Consider the following 21,826-nt stretch of genomic DNA (forward strand, 5'->3'; position numbering starts at 1 on the left):
GCAGAAGAGCTAATTCCAGGAAGCATGTCTCCTTATCTTCCAGGATGAATGACTCCCTCACTCTTTTAGGTGTGGACCCAGGTGGTTGGTCTAGCATCGTACACAGTTCTGTTCACATTCATTCTTAATCCATTTAAACCAATACCAGGACAGATGCCATTCAATTCTGTTTCCACATACTCCTGGCTGGAGTAGCCTTCCTCAGAGCATCGCTGTCTTCTTCTCTGTCTTTAAAACCCTACGTGTTGTCTGAACAGCTGCACCATGGAACTTTGGCATGAGGCATGCTGGGATTTGCCTTGAGGTCTGCATCTAAGTTGCCATATGACGGCAGACAAGTTACTTTACCTCGCTGTATTTCATCGTCCTTAAAACGGAGCTAATGAGACGCCCTTTCATAGAGTCGCTGTGCATAAGCTAACAGTAAAAGTCTCTACCACTGCTCATGGGATAAGGTAGGTGCTTGAGAAATGCTTGCTACTGGTGTAATTCTGTTTGGTTCTCTCCAATCCCTGCTCAATTGTTTAATTACAAAATCAGTATTATAGCCTATTTGAGGGCTTGGTGCAAGTTAATTGCACTGAACTCTGCTGCACCCCAGCCACATTTGATGCTCCCTTTCCATAAATACTTGAGTCATACTTTAACCCAAGAAGGCAAAGAAAATGCAATAGGACCCAGGAGGACTCCGCCAAGAATCCACATGAATTGTGTACTTGAAGTGGCGCTCTTACAGTTTGGAGCATAAATCCTCAACCTTGCAGGTCTGTTCTTTTTTGTAGACTCCAAGCCCTACAGCTTGACAACCACTTTAACTGGTTGCCAGGTCTCCCTAGGCAAAAGTTGTCCTGTGTACGATGAGGTTTCCTGTCTTGTGTAAATGTTCCAGAGCTTGGCACCAGTGTGTCTATTTTCAGCCTTCCTGACCCTTTCTTCATCTGCCCCCTCTGTGCCCTAGGCCCCAGGTTACATATTCACCCCAGCCTTGAGACCAAAGTGTCAGCAAGGGACATGATCCTAAAATTATTCCTTCACATCCTTGTGTCCCCCTTCCAATGATTCTCCAAGTAAGGTGTACTTGTAGCCCTGGGGAACCCACAGGGTGACTGTGGACGGTACACATGGATAATCTTTTTGCATAGGGGCCATGCTAATCTTCTCTGTATCTTTCCAATTTTAGTCTATGTACTGCAGAAGTAACCACAATAACCTTTTAGATATGGAATTTCTTTTAAACTAAATTTTGATTGTTAAAGATAAAAATAATCAAAAGTAATGCAAATGGATTTTTTTTTTTATGGTGAGTTAATTTTAAGGACAATGTAACTTTGAGAACCTTTTTGAGTAGCTAACGCTGATGGAGTGTTCGATACATTCCAGATAGAGCTTGCTGGGTTCTGCAGGCATCATGCCCCTACTTTCCGTAGAAGACGCTATTTTTCACTCTACACGTGAGAAAAGTGCAGCTCGGAGAGGTTTTCTAATTTACCCAGTTATTGCACTGGAGCTGCCTGAACCTCAATGCTCTTCTGCCCCACTGATACATTCACTTTAAGCTGGAAATGAGGCTCCAAAGCAACAGAATTAGGGGCTCGGTGGTTCTGGCACTGGCCCAGGAATCTGTAGATTTACCCCAGCAGATGCTGATGCAGCTTTCTGGAGACTACCTCATAGATCCTCAAAGTTGGATGATGCCTACAACCCTGTCTGGCTGGAAAAGGTAGTAACAAATGTCATTTATTGAGCAAAACACGTGCTGGACGCTAACCTAGGCATGTCTATTGGTAATTTTATCCAATCCTCTCTCCCGGTAGTGTTATTTTCTCCACCGGAGAGCTGGGGAAACCTAGGCTGACTCTTCCACAAAGTCCTGGCCCTTACATAGCTGTGTCGGGATGCAAACCCAGGTATGTTTATCTCCAGAGCCTATGCTGTTAATTTCTATAATGTAATCCTTTGAAAACATGACTAATAATTCCTGTTCTTCCTACCTCTTAAGTTCATTATGAAGATCAAATATAATGATGTATGTTAAAGTCGTTTGTAGTGTGTACAGTGCCATATTTCATCATTCAATCAGTATTTAGTCTGATCATGGAATTCCTCTACCTGAAACCTTCCAATGGCTTTTGTCTCACTCAGAGTTAAAGTCAAAGTCCTCACAGTGAATGACCCAGCAGCCCCATCACCTGTTAGATCTCACTTTTTACTACCCTCCTCTCACTCACTCTTTAGCAACCACTTCAGCCTCCTTGACATCCTTAAACACACAAGGCATGTTCCTGCCTCAGGGCCTTTGCACTTGCTGTTCCCTCTGCCTAGAAGGCTTTTCCCTCACATATCCACATGGCATATCCTCTCATCGTCTTTGAGTCTTTGCTCAAACTTTCAGTAAGTCCTTCCTCAACCTCCCCAGGTAAAACTGCAACACTTCTCCACCCTCCAACCTGCTATTCTTTTTCTCTGATTTATTTTTTCTGAAAAAACTTACCACAACAGAACATACTATATATCCAATGAATTGGTTGATCTCCCTCCATTTAGACTATAAACTCCTTGAGGTAAGGGACTTCTAGTTGTCTCAACTACTTAAGAATGGTACCTAACCTAAAGTAAGTACTCAATAAATAGATGTTGAATGAATCAATGAATCAATGAATCAATGAAGTTAGTGAGTATTCTTATGTGCCAGGTCTGGTGCCAGGTGCTGGGGATTCAAAGATAAAGCTCCTATATGCAGTAGTGGCCTTTCTGTAGCTTATTAAAGGGTTCATTTTTGGTTCCCCTTTGACATTCGATGTATTTCTGGATTCTTAAAATGCAAGAGCACAAATTGTAAATAAATGTGACCTGAATAAATCTCTCAGCTTCAGCTTTCCCACACTGACAAAAAGCTTGAGAGTGTAGCTCCCAAAACATCTACAATGCTGGTCCTTCCCTGTCCTCACCTCAGTCATAGAACCTCCCCTTATTCCTTCCAGGAAAAGCCTCTTGGCCTTCGCCCAGATCTCCTTCCCCAGAGAAGCCAGGATTCAACTGGATTTCAGCAGCGGTGGGCACTTGACTTTTTCCCCGGGGATATGGTGTCTTAGTCACCCTATAAACCTTTAATTTTATTTAGCCATATTTTATAAGCTGCTACATTGTCAGAGTTGTCTCTCCCTATGCCCTCAAGTGCCTTTGAATGTACCCATAATGCCTCTTAATTTTATGTCACTCTTTGCATCTAGTAAAATGTGGAAATACCCAAGAGAAGCTAGAAAAAACAGACGCTGGATGGGTTAGCCAGGAGTGCCTGCTGAAGCCCCTTGGAGGAATAAATATGTGCTCTTTCAAGTGCAGTGCCTTTCGGGAAGGGGAAGTCATGTGACCACCTGCACTGTAGTACCTGGGGACTCCCAACCCATGCCCCTCCCATGCAAGACAGTGATTCTACCAGGCTGTGGGGGGAGCTCTGGAATTAACACGTTAGCTTTCCATTGAGATGGTAAAGGACAGACAGTAGAAATGCTGTCCAGCTCGGTGAATTTTTCACGTGCTCGAGCAACCGGGAATATGGCCTACACCGCAGAAGTGCAGGTACCCCCTTTTGTCACTGCCTCTCTCCAACAGTAGTCCTGATGTTATCCTGACTTATAACCCAGAGATTAACTTTGGCCAGTTTCTGTATTTATATAAAAGGAAACATATACTACATCCTCTTAGGTGTCCAGCTTTCTTTGTTCAACATTATATTGGTGAGACTCACACACATTTTTGCATGAAGTTGCAGTACATTCATTTTCATTGCTGTGCAGATTTTTATTGGGAATGCATGTTTTTTATTTATTCTGATACTGATGATGGATAATTGGATAGACTTGTATATGCAGCTATTATGAATTGAGCTGCTATGAACATTCTAGTACATGTTTTTTGATGGATATAGGTATACATTTCTGCTGGGTAGATACCTTGAAGAGAAATGATAAGGCGAATCATCATGTTTAACAAGCAGCTCAGGCAATGCTGACTCATGCTGAAATTTAAGAGCCATATTGGGACATCTGGGTGGCTCAGTGGGTTAAGCATCTGCCTTTGGCTCAGGTCATGATCCCAGGGTCCTGGAATCGAGTCCTGTGTTGGGTTTCTTGCTCAGCAGGGAGCTTGCTTTTCCCTCTACCTGCCTCTCCCTCTGCTTGTGCACTCTCGCTTGCTCTCTCTGACAAATAAATAAATAAATAATCTTTAAAAAAAAAAAAAAACAAGAAATTTAAGAGCTATAGGAACAGACTAACAAGCAAGTACCGTTTACCAAGATGATTAATCCAGTTTGGATTACACTTCAGTACAGAAGATGTGAACTAGATGTGAACTGCCCACAAGAACATTAGAGTCATGTTAAGGAGGGTTAAAAAAAAAAGAAAAGAAAAAAACCCATACCATAGACCCACAAAGCACAAAGTGAAGAAAAACGATGAAGAGAAAATAACTCAGGGATCCAATCCAGATGTCTGTTCTAGTTTAAAGCAATATACGCATATAGAGAGCAGAGTTGCAAACTGGCTCGCTGTAAGAAAGGTTCTGGTTGTATTTGGCATAGTCAAGGTTTCAAAAATCAAGAAATGTCATAAAAAGGCTTTATTTCTGATTTCTCTTTGAAGATTAAACTCCAGCAGCACTGCATCCTCATTCCTATGTAGCTGCAATTGGCTGAAGCTGAGCAACAACTGTCCCTTCGGTTGGGACCTGTGGTCCCTAGAGGCAGTAGTCCCCACCAGCCCTATAGCCTCACCCTGGCCCCCCCTCATTCCCATGAGCTGTGACTCCTGTAGGCACTCAGCTTCCCAGTAACAGATTCGGGAAATTACAATAAACATTTTCCCAGGAAATGTCTGCGTTAATCCACGCAAGAACCCTACAAGCCATCAAGGGCTTGATAAGATCATGTCCATTTTGGCAGGGGGAGATGAGCAACTTGAGGCTCCAAGAGCGATTTCACAAAATTGCACAACTAGCAAGTGGTAGCCTTCTGTGTCCTAACCCAGGGGGCTGTTTTGAGTAGTATTTAAAAATTGTATGTCTGCTTTTTTATGTTAAGTAGTAACAAGTAAATCAAGATATGTATAATCAGATACTTATAATAAAGTTCAGAGAAGTTTTTTTAAAGGCATCAGCAGAGGGAAAGGGTTGTGTGGAATGAAGTGGTCACAGACATGTTTCCCACCCCAGGACATGGGTTCTCCTCTGAGCCTTGACCACTGACTGAGGAAAGGGGGAGTGAGGGCTTGCTGAGCCAGGGCTCAGCTGGAGCAAAGCCAAGGAGTCCGCAATAAGCAGATGGGGGTAAGGTGGGAGTGGACAAGAGAGAGGCCCGGAGGTGTATTGGGAAGTGAGCCTCCTTACACAGCCAGCTGTGGTTAGGTTGCCCTGGGTCAAGGGCTTCACCTTGCCGAGTCTCTGGCCCCAGTCAAGTTCTCTAGCTCACGAGGTTCGGGAGGACTAAAGGAAATTCTGTACGCTGTTCATGGAGGTTGATTCATCCTCATGAGGATGAATAGCACAGCACTGACACTGGAAACCACAAGAAAGACTAGGGATGTGGATGGCTAGGGTGCTGGAGTGGAGAACTGAGGGACTCCCCAAGGGATCTGAGGTAGCAGCAAGCAAGATCTCCATGATCACGCCATGCCCGCCTCGTCCCAACCCCACCACACCTCCCTTCTCCTCACTGCAGGGGCAGAGCTCATTCTATTTGAACTATCGTCTTCCACCTTCCTTTTTACTTTGTTGTTTAAGTCACTGCCAAGAAGCGTCATCCACTTGGCAACAAATATCAAGACATGGTCTTCCCTTAGACGCACCCAACTTTAAACTGGCCTTGTGGTCCACGTAGCACACTCTGATGCTGAGGAAGGGAGGCCGTGTGGAGTGGTAGAATTAGCGTGAGCTCTAGTATCTGACATGGATTTGACTCCACGGCCATCTTACTGTGTGGCCTTGGGCAAGCCAGCCACCCACTCCAGGCATCAATTTCCATTATGTGCCGAATGGGAAAAATAGTACCAACCCCCTTGGGGTGATTGCGAAGGTTCAAGATAAGTATATGAAGTGACTGGCTCATAATTGCTCCATGTCATTACTGTTGTTCGTGCGAGATCAGATTATCAGAAGAGCCTATGAATTAACTTACATTTAATGTTGGGGGCAGACACAGAGCACAACATCGTGAACACATCAGGAGTCAGTCATCTCCATTGACGTTCTAATCTCTTTCTGGGGGTGACGGACATCACCTCCGGCAAACACAGAGGTGAGCACGTGATTCTTATGTCACCTGCCTGACTGATGACTGGCCCATGAGGTGGGAGTGTAATTCAATTAGGCCAATCAGAGTTCTTCCCTAGGGTTTTTATAACAAAAGCAAAAAGGGTGAGAGAGACAGACAGATGCTGTTGGCTCATTAAGCTAACATTTTATAAAACTAAAAAGGTCTTTGGCCGTGCTCTGTGCCTTGAGGAGAAAACCCTTCTGCTCTATGAGATACAGAGGTGACATTCAGAGACAAACAGAGCTGAGGGGCGGGGGGAGCAGGGAGCAGTCAGATGAACATCTCTGAGGTCGGCACCTGAGGCTCCAGACTCAGCCCTTCCTGAGGTCAGCTCCTCCCCTACTCTTCCAAGTGATGGGCCCAATACCCTCCTTCTGTGCTGAAGTTACACGAAGTGGGCTTGTCGCTGTAACTCAAAGAACTCTTATACTCTGTCACAATCGCGTACAAAGACGTATCTAAAATCGTAAGAGTAACCAAGGATCACACTCCGGGCACATCCTAGAGTCTGAAAGTCTTTTCTTTGCCCTACTGACTCTGTCCCCCATCATCCCCTCCAAACGGGATTGAGAGCACTCAGTCTTGACCCTTCTGAAAGAACGGGTACAAGTGCCCCTGAGGTCTTTTCCAGACTGTAGTATGCGGGCTTTGAAAGCTAGCTGTTACACTCTGGGGTTCAGCTTGCTGGAATCACTACAAAATGCTGAGAGAGAGAGACAGCTGCTAGTCATAACACCTCCGTTAGCATCCAACCTGATAAAGAGAATGTGCAAAAAGTGCTGTTGAGGCTGGGTTGGCAGGTAAGGGAGTCGGAGCAGCAGTGCTAGCATGTTCTCCCCGGGTCCTGGGCTCAGGGACAGGAAGAGAGGCTGCCCAGCATGTGGGACGCTCTTTCTTCAGACTTCTCTTCAGAGCAAAGAATTATCCACCAGAAAGGGCTGGTGATGGGTTCAAGGCCATGTAGAGCGGTATATCCATGAGGCTGGGTTCAGCTACCAATAACAGAACAATAACTAAGAGTGCATTTTAAAATGACATTATCTCACCGGTAAGAAGTCAGGAGTATCGGGGAGGTTTCAGGTTGTTTCCAAGACTCAGGCACTGAGGATGTAGATGCCGTTTCCATCTTATCTCTGCCATCCTCTTTGTATTGAGGATCCAAAGCCACCGCAGTTCCCATCACCACCTCTTCCCCTGAGAATCGTCAGGGACCCACAGGAAGGTCAGTGTCTCCTCCTGCATTATTTTATCAGGGATAAAAGTGATTTTCTCCTCAGCTCTCTCCTTTTTTAAATCATCTTTATTTGGGTATAATGGACATACCACACTATATTAGGGTCAGGTGTATGGTATAGGATTTGGGGTCTGTATATATTGCATAATGATCACCACAGGAAGTCCAGTTAACATCTTCCATTATGCAGAGTAACAGATTTTTTTTCTTGGGATGGGAACTCTTAAGATCTACTCTCTTAGCAACTTTCAAATACGCAGTATAGTATTAGAAACTACAGTCACCATGCTCTACATGATATCCCCATACTCATTTCTCTCATAACTGAAACTTTGTACCTTTTGACTCCCTTCACCCATTTTGCCCCCTCTCCCACCACCTGCTTCTGGCAACTACCAATCTGTTCTCTGTATCTGTGAGCCTGGTTGGGGTTCTTTTTAGATTCCACATATTAGTGAGATCATTGGTATTTGTCTTTCTCCGTCTGACTTGTTTCGTTTAGCTGAATGCCCTCATGGCCCATCCGTGTTGTTGCAAATTGCAAGATTTCATTCTTTTTTAAACCTGAATAGTATTGCAATATGCATACGTATATATACACTAACATTATGAATATTGTGAACACATTGTTATGTATATGTATATAGTGTGTGTGTGCGTGTATATATATATATATATATATATATAACACATTTTCTTTATCCATTCATTCATCAATGGACAGTGAGGCTGTTTCCATGTCTTGGCTATTATAAACAATGCTGAGTGAACATGGGAGGGCAGATAGCTCTTTGAGTTAGTGTTTTCGTTCTCTTCAAATAAATACCCAGAAGTGGAATTGCTGGATCACCAATCTGCCTCTGAAGTTCACAAGCCATAGTTTTATCACCTCGCAAAGGAAATGGAATTACTGTGATTCATTTCGACCAAGATTTCTCCACCATGGCACTATCGACATTTTGGGGGAGAAATGTCTTTGTCAGGGAGCCTGTCTTACACAGTATACAAAGTTTAGACACATCTCTGGCCCCTACCCACTAGATGCCTCTAGCAGCCCCTTTGTCATGATAACAATGTCTTTGGCGTTGCCACAGGTCCCTTACAGGGCAAAATGCCTCCAGGTGAAAAACCAATGAATTGTACTAATCAGCACTCAGTCCTCCCTGGAGACGGGGAAGGATCACCTTCCCCAAAACACATAGCAAAGTCACTATCTGGCACCACCAGGGTTCTGTCAGCCAGGAATGAAGCAGAGGGCTTGAGAGGGGCAGAGAAGGTGCCCCTTGGGTCTGAAATGGGCTGGGAATTGGTAGAAGAGCTAGACGTATCCACTCTGGAAGTAAGAAGGCCTCAGAAGCAAGACCGGGAGCTGTTCCTGTGTTGGTAACATTGGCCTGTAGACGAGAAGAAGGGTGGAAGGAGCATTACAGAGGACCTCCAGTTGCCAACCCTATAGAGGCCTCTGCGTGGACTTTGATTTTAATCCTATCAGGGCTGCAGTGAAGACACTGAATTTGGGCCATTTAACCCCAAGAGGGTTACAACAGGATCTGTGGTGTAGACCACAGATTAGACTAACTTTTTCTTGTTCCATGGACCCCTTTGGCAGCCTGGAGAAGACTAACGGATCCCTTGTCAGGATACTGTTTGAACTGCATAAAACAGATATCAGTACTTGTAGTTGTTTTGGGACTGTGAAAGGATGCGAGTTCCTTCTCTCTGAGGACTTAGACCGCGGAAGTGGTTAAAGGGATCCCAGGGGCAATTTCTGCTCCATATGAGTTTGGGCTTTTTTTTTTTTTTTTTTAAGATTTTATTTATGTATTTGACACAGAGAGAGAGCACAAGCAGAGGGAGGGGCAGGCAGAGAGAGAGAGGGAGAAGCAGGCTCCCCACTGATCAAAGAGCCCGATTTTGGGGGGGGCTCAAACCCAGGACCCTGGGATCATGACCTGAGCTGAAGGCAGACACTTAACCAACTGAGCCACCCAGGCACCCCAAGTTTGGGCTTTTAAACCCTGCTCAGATTGATTCTTTTTTAATTCTTATTTTTCTCATTATTAAATGAATGCATACTAACTGGGAAAAAATGAGAGATTGTAGAAAATATAAAGAAAAAAATATTGTTCACATTCCCATCACCCAGAAATAATCACTGTTAACGTTTTTGTTGGCCCTTCAGACTTGTGTATTTATATACATATATATATATGGACAAAGACATGCATAGAGATACACTTTTTTCACCAAAGTGGGACGCTGCATAATTATTTATCAAATAAAATTATTTTTTTCATTTAGCAGTTTTAGGAGCATTTTTCTGTTTGAAAATAATACTCTAGACTGGGGACAGCAAACTGTGTTTCACAAGCGAAATCAGGCCCTCGGCCTGTTTGAGTAAATAAAGTTTTACTGGAACACAACCACACCTATTCATTTACATATTGCCTTCTCACTACAATGGCAGAATTGAGTAAAGTTGACCCTTGAACAACATGAGTTTGAACTGCACAGTCCCCTTATATGTGGATTTTTTTTTGTAAATACAGTACAATACTGTAAATGTATTTTTTCTTCCTTACGATTTTCTTAATAACCTTTTCTTTTCTCTCACTATATTTTAAGAACACAGTACATGACACGGATAACTTACAAAATAGGTGTTAAGCAACTGTTTGTTATCAGTAAGGCTTCCAGTCAACAGCTATTAGTAGTTACGTTTTGGGCAAATCAGAAGTTATATGCAGAGGGCACCTGGCTGGCTCCGTTAGTAGAACATGCACTCTTGATCTCAGGGTTGTGAGTTTGAGACCCATGTTGGGTGTAGAGATTACCTAAAAATAAAATCTTAAAAAAAAAAGTTATATGCAGATTTTTGACCTCAGAGGGGTTCGGCACCCCTGTTCCCCACATTGTTCAAGGGTCAACTGTAGTTGTGACCAAGAAAGTATGGCGCATACACCTACGATATTTATTATCTGAGCCTTTATAGAAAATGTTTAGGGACCCATGAGCTAGACCATGGATTTTAAACCTCAGGGCTTATGAGCTTGGGTGGAGAACAAGATTATATCTTTATTTTCACTGACTATAACTGACATTTGACATCTCTTCCAATTATTGATAGAGGTGACAGATCACACTCATGTTAGCAGTACCTGTGAATCAGTCTCGAGCTTGTCACGCATATCCTGGTGTATTTATGTTTCCCGGTACTTCACAATTATAACAGACCTAGAGATCTTAGTTTGTGCATATAAAAAGAAGAATCACATTTATTAATATATTACCATTTTTAAATGGCTGATAACTTTATTTCCACATTTTTTCTTTGCAATCCTGTGTATTCTGTTTTATACAGTTAGAAACATTATTTGAGAAAGGATCCATTAGGTTTCTCCAGACTGCCAAAGGGACCCATAGGACAAGAAAAGGTTAAGAATTCCTGATGTAGGTAATTCTTCTTCTTCTTCTTCTTCTTCTTTTTTTTTTTTTTTTGAGTAGGATCCGTGCCCAACATGGGGCTTGAGCTCACAACCCCAAGTTTGAGAGTTGCGTGCTCTACCAACTGAACCAGCCAGGCTCCCCTGATGTAGGTAATTCCTAATGAGGCTGCATATTACTCCATTGCCATTTAACCAACATGCAGCCTATTTCAAAATTTTCACTCCTTTTCTTAAAAAATATTTTTAATCCCAGGTTGTACACAAATCTTTATGTCCTTGTCCAGTTGTTTACTTAGAACAGATTTCTTAAAGTGAATTGTTGGATCAATCGTGATACACGTTTTTTGCAAGTCCCCGATACCTGTTGCCCAATATTTAACAATAACCAGGGTGGTAGTGGTGGTGATCTGAACATAGTGCTTACTTCATGGCAGACATTACACTAAGCATCCTTCACGTTAGAGCTCATTTAATTCTCTGAGAACACCATTACCATCCCTTGTACAGAAGAACAAACTGAAACAGAGAAGGAAACTCTCCCAAAGTCACACAGCTGCCAGGTAACAGAGCTTTGATTTACTTATTTTTTAAAAAAGATTTCATTTATTTGACAGAGAGAGAGAGGGAGAGAGAGGGAGAGAGAGCGAGAGAGCACAAGCAGGGGGAGAAGGAAAAGCAGGCTCCCCACTGAGCAAGGATCCCAATGCAGGACTCGATCCCAGAACCCTGGGATCATGACCTGAGCCGAAGGCAGATGCTTAACTGACTGAGCCATCCATGTGCCCCCCAGAGCTTGGACTTAAACTCAGGCAGGGTGGCTTTGCAGTTTTCAGTTTCCAGAAGACACTCAGTAAACCCACCACAAAGGAAGCTGAACTACGATGACAACTCCTTGTGAGCCCGGACAAGACCAGGAGGGGAGAGTATCGCAGGAAGAAGGAAGAAGGGAACAAGCAGGAGGGACAGTGGAGGGACAATGTGGCCAGAGCAGAGAGTGGACAGAGATGAGGTCAGAGGGAAGGGAAAAGCCCAGATAGATATATGTTTCAGATTTTCCAGTTACTCTGTGTGTGTGTGTGTGTGTGTACACACACATATACATGTGTAAATCTGTAAAGACTTTGGATAGATTAGTGGTTGGCTGGAGCCGGCTGATGGGGGAATTGAGGTGTGCCTCCTAAAAGGGTGAAAAGTGTTCTAAAATTAATTGCGGTGATGGTTGCACAACTCTGTGGATATACTAACACACAGTGAATTGTACACTTTAAATGGATGAATTATATGGTTTGTGAATTATATCTCAATGATGCTTTTCTCCCAAAAGAAAACATATTTACCTAATCATCTAAGACAAGAATGTGAGTCATGAAGACTGTCATGTCTGATGACGGAAAGAGTATATAGGACAAGAAGTCAGAGCCCGTCACCTACGCCCATGTGAACATCTGGTCCCTCATCTAGTAACGGTACCTACACTACCTACTTAACCACATGGTTCATTGAGATGGTAACATGACAACTTACTCTTCCATGTCACAATTTACTGATCACCTACTACGCACCAGGTATTGTTCTAGATGCTGGGATATAGTAGTGCAAAAACAGATGCAATCGGCTCTCAGGAAGCCTTTTCTAGCGGAGGGACAGGCAATAACTAACTAAACAAATAAATATAGTGGATGATGCTAACTGTGAAAAAGAAAAATAAAGCCAGGTAATGAGTTGGAGAGCAATGACCCCATTACATATGCCCAAGAGCACATGATACCTGGAGGTGCTATTCAGAGAAGGCCTCAATGATGAGTGGCATTGGAGTGATCTGAGAAATAATATAAATGAGCAAGTTTTATGAACTGCAAAGTATTAAAGGATATTTATTATTATTACTGATGACAAAATTACATACATGTACTCTGCACAACATAACTATAAATTTGACATTTCTCTTTTTAACCACAATTCCATCTGTTATGTACTGAATTGTGCCTCCCCCAAACCCAGGTATTGAAGCTCTAACCCCCAATGTGACTGAATTTGGAAACTGGGACCTTACGTGATTAAGGTTAAATGAGGTCATGAGAGTGGGGCCCTAATCTGATAGGACTGATGTCCTGGTAAGAAGAGAAAGAGAAGCCAGGAGTGTGGCATACTGAGAAAAGTCCAGGGGAGGACACGGTAAGGAGGTGGCTTTGTGTAAGCCAAGGAGCAAGGCCTCAGGAGAAACCAACAGTGCTGACACCTTGACCTTGGACTCCCAGCCTCCACAACTGTGAGAAAATAACTTTCCATTGTTGAAGCCATTCAGTCTATAGTATTTTGTTATGACAGCTGTGGCATGTCTTACTCTGGAAAAATGTGTGCATTAAACATAGGAATTTAGCGCAAGCGGGTGGCTCAGTCAGTTAAGTGTCCAACTCTCAATTTCAGCTCAGGTCATGATCTCAGGGTCGTGAGATGGAGCTCCACGTTAGGCTCTGTGCTGGGCATGAAGACTGCTTATGATTCTCTCTCTCTCTCCCCCTCTGCCCCTCCCCACCCAGCCTCAAAGCACATGGGCACATGCTCTCTCTCTCTCTCTCTCAAAACAAAACAAAAACCATAGGAATTATCTATTTCTTCAATGTTTGAAAACTTTGTTTGGCCTCAGAGTTTACTTTAGAGGTAATTTTCTGATAAATAGTTCAATTTTCTTCCATGACTATTTGGTGATTTTATATTCTCTCAGAAAAGCATTCATTTCTTTGAAAGTTTCAAACATGTTAATAAAAAGGGCATCTCTTTTTCCTTTGAAATTTTATTTATTGTATTTTCTCTTTTTTTCTAGGTAAAAATTTCCCAAGATTTGTCTATTTTGCCTTTTCTTTTTTAGTTCATAGAATTATTTATCAATTGTATGGCTATTCTTTTCCAAGTCCACTAATTTTTGCTCTAATATTTATTACTTTTTTCTTCTGTTTTCAATATGGATGTTTTGTCATTTTGATAAGTTTTTGTGTTGAACACTCACCTCATTTACTTTTATTCTTTCTTATTTAATAATGAACATATTTAAGCCAACAATTTTGCTAATGCTTTGAGTTTGCTGGTTTTCTGGAGATATTCTCTTTTCATTAATTTCCAAACTGTCAGTAAGTGTACTTTTTGTTTCTTTTTTACCTCAGTATTTTGGGGGAAAGTCTTCTTACTTATTTCTAAGATTTATAACATACTTTTATTATTTATCTCTAATTTTATTGCACTATGTTCAAGATACTCTGTGTATTTCCATTTAGGGAAGTTTTTTTCTCAATGTGCTAACACATGGTCAATTTTTATAAACATTAATGGATACTCAAGAGGAGGAAATAGTTTCTATATATAAAATACATACTGAATCTTACTAAATGTATTGTTCAAATTCCCTCATCTATTTATATTTTCTAAATACCAGATTTGTGAAAGTATATGGAGAATGTTTTTACATCTCCCACAACAACCACCTCCTATCCATTTCTCCTTCTTTCCGGATCTGTGATAAATGGCATGTTTAGGTTGTCGACTGTTCTACCTTTGCTATGGATTCTAACTGTCGTCAGTATAAAATTACCTCTTTTGTCCTATTAATGCTCTTTGTCTGAGATTTTAAATTGTCGGACAACAATTTTGCCGCCTCTGTGCCTTTTCGTGCGCATTGGCCAGAAAGATTTTCCTCGCCCTTTAATTTCTCAACTTTTCTCTCTAATTCCTTGTGGGTGTCTATTTTCCTTTTGCTCTTTTAACTTCTGTCAATTCATTGTGAAGAAAGTGTTCTTTCCTTTCTTTGGAGGTAGCAGGCAGCACTGTTTCATGAGAACTGTGAGTCATTTTCCTAATACTGCACCATTCGATTTACAGTTGATAAAAATCCCTCTAATATTCTGCACCTGATCGTCTATCAGGACCAGTTTCTATCTTTTTCTTAGTTTCTGTGTTTAAGGGGGAGTTGGCACATACTGTGTTAGGTCCTGCAGGCAAATGCCATTTTAAATTAGGCTCTGGACAGTTCCTTCTTCATAGCAACTTCATAACTGAACTTCGTAACTTAACACAAGAATCCCGTCCCTGCTGGAGAGTGAACTGCAATCAGACACTCACCTTCATGTCACTCACTCAAGATTCAAATCACCCCCAAGCAAGCCTGATAGAAAGCTATTACTAATTCAGGGCAGCTTAACAAGTTGTCACTGGCCTGCCACACATCGGGCTTGTTTTCATTTATGTATTCTCTTAACAAAAGGCTATCAGGCACTCACTTTGTGTCAGGGACTATTCTGGACCCTGGGGATAAAGTGGGGAACGAGACAGAATGTCTGTATCCTCATGGAGAATACATTTTAGTAGGACAAAAATAAACAACTAGGAATGTAACAATAAATATATAAAGCTAGGTAGTGATGGTCACATATAGAAAAATGGACTTAGAGAAGGCAGATGAAGGTAGTTATTTTAGAGGAGGTGGTCAGGGAGGTGACATTTGAGCAGAGACCTGACAGTCAAGGAGGAGCTAGGGGAGGGCTGGGAACAGAAGGAGGCAAGCAGAGGATGCTGATTAGCACCACGGCCCTAAGATACCAACAGACTGCCTTGAATGAACATTAAGATTCCTCCTATGACACCCAGCCACGATTCAAAGCCCAGTGGCTGCTGCAGGCCACACGCTCTCATTCTGGGATCCAGAGGGAGGAAAGGGGGACACTCTGTCATCTCTCTCTGACTTCTATTATAGGAGGTGGAGTGCATGCCATTGACAATTCTCCAAATTAGAGAGCAGAGAACTGCTGAACAATTGTCTACTAGAGTTCACTCCTTTTGCTGTCCAACATGCCTTTTCATACTTACATTTTTCAAAAGTATTTCCAGCTAACATTATGCAACCGGATTCCAGAGAGCCACAAGCATGTTTACCCACTTACCATGGGAAGGCAGCAGAAAGTCTCTTCATTTCCAGCATCCCCATCTCGAAGTCCAGGGTTTGTGCATGAGGGTGATTCCTCTAGATCTTTTGGATCTTATTATGCAATGTCTGCACTCAATTGCAAAGTTAACAGGCATAAAACATCCTATATAAAAATGGTACAGGAAAGAAAGAAGACAGAGGAGGGAAATTAATAAACATGAGCATATGTAAATATGCACACATTTAATTGCAAAAGGATATTAAAGTAAATATAAAATATTGAAATATTTACAATTGGTTTCTATTCCAAAATGTTTTAAAAAATCTGTTACATATAAGAGACAAAGTACAAATTAAAATTAACAAATATCAACACTTTAAATCAAATTTATTTAAATAAAGCTGAATTTTAAAATTACTCATAGTTTGGGGGTATGAATTGATGCTTGTGATAAATAAGATTAACAGGGGTGCCTGGGTGGCTCAGTCAGTTAAGCATCTGCCTTCAGCTCAGGTCATGATCCCAGGATCCTTGGATCAAGCCCTGCATCAGGCTCCCTGCTCAGTGGGGAGCCTGCTTCTCCTTCTTCCTCTGTCTCTCCCCCCAACTCATGTTCTCTCTCTCTCTCTCTCTCACTCTCGCTCTCACTCTATCTCAAATAAATAAATAAAATATTTTTTAAAAAAATAAATAAGATTAACAGAAGTTGCAACAACAAAAAAATCTAAGTTCAGTTATTTCACTTTTTAGAGGATTTAATTTTTTTAATTTAATTCCAATATAGTTAACATAATATTATATTAGTTTCAGGTGTACAATATGGTGATTCAACAATTCTGTACATTCCTCGGTGCCCATCATGATGAGTGTACTCTTAATCCCCATCACCTATTTCACCCTTCCCCCTACCTATCTCCCCTCTGGTAACCACCAGTTTGTTCTCTGTAGTTACTAGTGTGTTTTCTGGTTTGTCTCTTTTTTCTTTGTTCCCTTGTTTTGTTTCTTAAATTCTACATATGAGTGAAATCATATGGTATTTGTCTTTCTCTGGGCTGACTTATTTACAGCATTATACTCTCTAGATCCATCCAACCTGTTGCAAGTGGCAAGATTTTAATGGCTGAGTAATATTCCATTTACATAGATACCACACATCTTCTTTATCCATTTATCTGTTGATGGACACTTCGGCTGCTTCCATAATTTGGCTATTATAAATTAAAGGATTTTAAATATTTTTGATTAAAAATTTGTTTTACATCAAAAGAAACAGCATGTTGGGGTGCCTGGGTGGCTCAGTCAGTTGAGTGCTAGACTCTTGGTTTCAACTCAGGTCCTAATCTCGGGGTTATGGGATCAAGTCCTGTATCGGGCTCCGTGCTGGGCATGGAGCCTTCTTGGAATTCTCTCTCTCTCCTTCTCCCTCTGCCCCTCCGCCCCTAAAAAAAAAAAAGAAGATAAAAGACAGCATGTGAAATTTACCACCAAAATGGCATTTCAATATATAAGGATAATAGAACAAAAGACAAAAACCTTTGCACTACAGAAATCATTCTGCAAAATAATTGAACCATTTTACATTCACACCAGCAATGTATCAAAGTTTCTCCACCCTCTTGTCAATACTTATCATTGTCTGTATTTTTTTTTTTATTACAGCCATCCTACTGAGTGTGATTTAGCATCCCATTGTGGCTCTACCCAGATTTGCTGAACCAGAATCTGCATTTTCACAAGGTGTCCAGATAATTTGTGTGCACTTTACAGTTTGGAGGGCCCTAGAATCTTCCTAGCTGGGGGGGAAGGGTGAACACCCTGACGGTCTCCTTCTTGTCCTTGGACTCTACCCACCGCTTGGCTGCTAAACAATCCTCCCTTCATTTAACAGGTGCTCCTCGAGGAGATCATGGTTTGGCTATGGGTCTTTTTTTCTTTTTCTTTTTCTTTTTTTTAACCTCAGTAAAGGAGGTTAGGGAGAGTCCTGTCTTATCTTAGGGGCACCATTACAGCTAATCAGGATTTCTGTCAGGAGGGGGTTTGCTGCACCCTTTCAAAGAAAAGGATAACAGACAATTAGCATAGACAAGATATGGACAGATAAGTAGAAGTAGTACATTAGTTTTCTTCTCCTCAGGAGTGAATTAACAGGCTGATGAAACCAGCTATCAAAACTCTCAGTTAATCTTTTAAAGAGTCATCATCTGCCTAAACTGTTTAAATGTGAAGTGTGGCCTTTCAGACGGATATTTGTGGATTGGGGCTCCTTCCAAAATCACAGGCTCTTTACAAGAAAAAGTCATCTTTTCCAGTATAAATTAATAGAAAAGATAAGACTTGGACCTCACTTAACTGCCAGACTCATCTGTCCCCAAATCCTTAAAAAGCAGTGCCTCCAACAGGAAAACAGAGTCCCTTCTCTCGTTTATTTATTTATTTATTTATTTAGAAGCCCCAGAGAAAAGTGTGGGAAAAATCACACCAGAAAATCACACATTTGGGATTGCATTTTGCTGAAACCAAAACTAGGATTTGCCCAGAAATTTCTCAGGTAAAGGGTGGGGAGGAAGAGAAAGGGAGGGAAAGAGTTAAATGGTGAATTCCACAAACAAGGTCTCCCAAGGGTTTTCTTTTTTTTTTTCTTAACCTCCCCGATGTAAACCGGTAATTAAAACACAGCAGGATGAGCTATAGTGACTAAAGGCAAGGCATGTGAAGGCTTTGGAGGCAACTACCCATCTAAACTGAATCTTGCAAGACAAATAGGAGTTAGATACAAGGAGAGGAAATGTGGCCCAGAGGGCAATTTTTTTTAAAAATTGAGATGTAATTAAACAAAAACAGAACAAAGCAAAACACCAGACTCTCAATACAGAGAACAAACTGGTGGCTGCCAGAGGGGTGGGGGTGGGGGTGGGGGTGGGGGATGGGCAAAAGAGATAAAGGGATTAAGAGGTACAAACTGCCAGTTATAAAACAGGTTAAGTCACAGAGATGAAGCGCCCAGCACAGGGAACATAGTCGATAATATCGCAATTACATTGTATGGTGACAGATGGTGACTACCCTCGTCGTGGTGAGCACTGCGTAAGGTATAGAATTGTCGAATCAGTGTGTTGTACACCTGAAGCCAATATAATATGTGTGTTGATTATATGTCAATAAAAAAATGAAGTAGATGGGGCGCCTGGGTGGCTCAGTTGGTTAAGCGACTGCCTTCGGCTCAGATCATGATCCCGGGGTCCTGGGATCGAGCCCCGCATCCGGCTCCCTGCTCAGCTGGAAGCCTGCTTCTCCCTCTCCCACTCCCCCTACTTGTGTTCCCCCTCACGCTGTCTCTCTCTCTCTGTGTCAGTTAAATAAATAAATAAAATCTGTAAAAAAAAAAAAAATGAAGTAGAGCTTTAAAAAATGAGCTGTAATTCACATACTACAAAAGTAACCCTTTAAAGATATACAGTTTTTTAGTATATTTACAAAGTGGTGCGACCATCACTACTGTCTCATTCCATGACATTCATCACCCCAAAAAGAATCCAGTAGGGACACCTGGGTGGCTCAGTTGGTTAAGCAGCTGCCTTTGTCTCAGGTCATGATCCCGGGACCCTGCGACCGAGCTGAGGTATCAGGCGCACGCTCTCTCTCTCAAAATAAATTTTAAAAATCTTAAAAAAAAAAAAAAAAAAGAATCCCTTGACCCATTAGCCTTCACTCCCATTCCCTCCTTCCCCCATCCTCTAGATACCAATCTACTTTGTGTAAAAGGACAATTTTTAAGACAGAGGAGGAGCCAGCCCATGGGATGATGAACTAAAAATCCTTCAAAACTAGTAAGACTAGACCAAAGGAATCCTTTTACCATGTTGTAGAGTGTGCTGGGATTTTGTTTTTATTCCAGTATGGTGAGGCCAACAGATCAGGAGACAATTGTTACTGAAAAGATAGTTTGTTACTCACGGTTCCCTAGGGGAGGAGGCCTGCCACACCATGCAAGGCTCAAGGGGTACACTAGGGTGGGCAGGAGGCAGAGAATGAGGGGAAAGCGTGTGCCAGAGCCTTTACTGTATTCTTTGGAAAGAAAGGGCAAGTCAGGGTGGACAAGCTGATCAGGTTTAGGATTGGATAGTTTGAGTAATTACAGTAGGTTCTGGGCTATAAGGTGGTCCCTAGTTGTCGGTATGGGGCCTGGGGGTGATTTAGGGCTGGGGAGCAATATCTGGGACTGCAGGAGACTAATAAAAGGAGGTGAATAGGGGTGTTGGACTCAGAATGAATTGGTTTGCATATGAAAGGTGTGCATTCAGGCAAGTTGTTTGCTATCCCTAGGAATTAGCTAACCTGGAGTTGGGGGGGGGGTCCCTCCTGGAGTTGGGGGGGTCCCTCCCTGGCTCCACAAGGCCCCAAGATGTCAAAACATCACAGCATGTAGAAAATGACATGATTGATACACTTTAGTCAAGCTCATCAGCTGGGATACACATCTTAGGAAATCAGACCAGTGTCTGATATAAAATACATTTTTGCTTCTTCTTTCTAAACTTACATATGTTTAGCCTTGTTTTAAGCAATAGCATCCATGAAATGGTGGGTCTGATAGGCTTAGTATATTTTCCAAGCAAATATTAAAGTACATACATAACAAAACTACCTAAACCATGTCACATACCACCAGTGTTTTGTGTGTATTGGAGTGGGAAGTGCTGATCGAGCTCACCTTCTTCATGTTACAGAGGAGCAATTTGAAGGTCATGAAGGGCAAGTGACTTGTCCAAGATCATATAACTATTTGTGGCAAAGTGAGAGTTCAAACTCATCCCAATGCATTTCCTTCTCTGCATGATGGTGCTAACAGAACACAAGGCAATTTGCTTGGAGTCACTTGACCAGCGACCCCTTGGGTTATTCTAACGATTTCCTGGCCCAGTTATCTGTTTAGAACTACCAATATCATGAGCCTGGAAACAAAAGCACTTCCCCTGGTATATAACTGTATTCTTCATTGTCTACCTCAGGTCACTATGGAATGGGGAGGAAGATTTTCCAATGACTAACACATCCCTTGCTTTGAAAACTGGGACAGGAGTGCTTAGTGTAATCCTGTCCTCAAAAAAGTCTGATTGAATGAAAAAATTCCAAGGATCAGAATTTAAAGAAGGAAAGGACACGAAAGCCAAACACTCCAATTCCAAAAAGGGAATTCAGAGCCTAGATGCAGGGTTCAAGATTTTACGTGGAAATGCCCTAGTATTTTATAAAGTAGGCAAGGAATTTGATTAATATGATGCATGACAAGAAACACACTGGTCCACTTGGCAGGTTTTTCCTTGAGGTGTCTGTGCTTTTGTTAACGATAGTGAGAGCTGACCTGGAGTCCTTACTCCCCAGCAGGCATCGGTCTAAACCGGGAGAACGTGAAGAAGGCACTCTAATTCTCATTTTACAGAAGAGGCTGCTGAAGTTGAGAGAGGGTAAGTACTTTGCCTGGTGTCAGACCCATAGTAAGTGACAGAGCTGGGACGTAGGCCCAGAGATGTCTGATCCCAGAACCCACGACCTTAGCCATGCTGTTCCATTGCCCTATGCAAGGGCTTCTCCCCCAGCAACATACTGTCTCATTTTCTAGAAATTCACATGCTTTGTGCCAGGATGCCTAACTCAAATTGTACTGCCTTGAAAATATTGAAATGTTCAGATTTAGAATTTTTTTCCTGGCACAGCGACTCAACCCAAAACGGCTCCTGGGTCATCAAATAAGACTGCAACTGAGGCAGACCTGTTGTCAATATTCATTGGTTTCCTTGTTGCCTTTTTTTTTTTTTTTTTTTGCTCTTTGTTATTCAACAGGAAGGTCATTAAGAATTCCTAGGAGGTCCTTGGCCCCTGCTCCCTCCACAAAGTTAGGATGGGGTTTTGTGTGTCATTT

General features: G+C 42.0%; 1 protein-coding gene and 1 pseudogene across 3 annotated transcripts in view; one reads left to right on the forward strand and one right to left on the reverse strand.

The window, feature by feature from the left end:
• Positions 1 to 21,091, forward strand: part of LOC145721607 (uncharacterized) — a 129,837-nt gene extending 108,746 nt beyond the window's left edge. The window contains exons 6-8 of one of the 3 annotated variants that reach the window (XM_081820339.1): positions 258 to 455; positions 17,566 to 17,643; positions 20,916 to 21,091. In XM_081820339.1, the coding sequence (XP_081676465.1) occupies positions 258 to 316 (59 nt within the window). In that variant the 3' untranslated portion in view covers positions 317 to 455; positions 17,566 to 17,643; positions 20,916 to 21,091. Of the gene's footprint in view, positions 1 to 257; positions 456 to 17,565; positions 17,644 to 18,352; positions 18,455 to 20,915 lie in introns of those variants that run through there. The other 2 variants (XM_081820330.1, XM_081820349.1) reach the window with 2 other exon arrangements.
• LOC115940585 (U6 spliceosomal RNA) lies at positions 1,135 to 1,200 on the reverse strand (annotated as a pseudogene).
• Positions 21,092 to 21,826: the final 735 nt, after the last annotated feature.

The sequence above is a fragment of the Leptonychotes weddellii genome, chromosome 1, assembly GCF_054177405.1.
Source record: "Leptonychotes weddellii isolate Sample4059 chromosome 1, ASM5417740v2, whole genome shotgun sequence".
In the NCBI taxonomy this organism is placed as follows: Eukaryota; Metazoa; Chordata; class Mammalia; order Carnivora; family Phocidae; genus Leptonychotes; species Leptonychotes weddellii.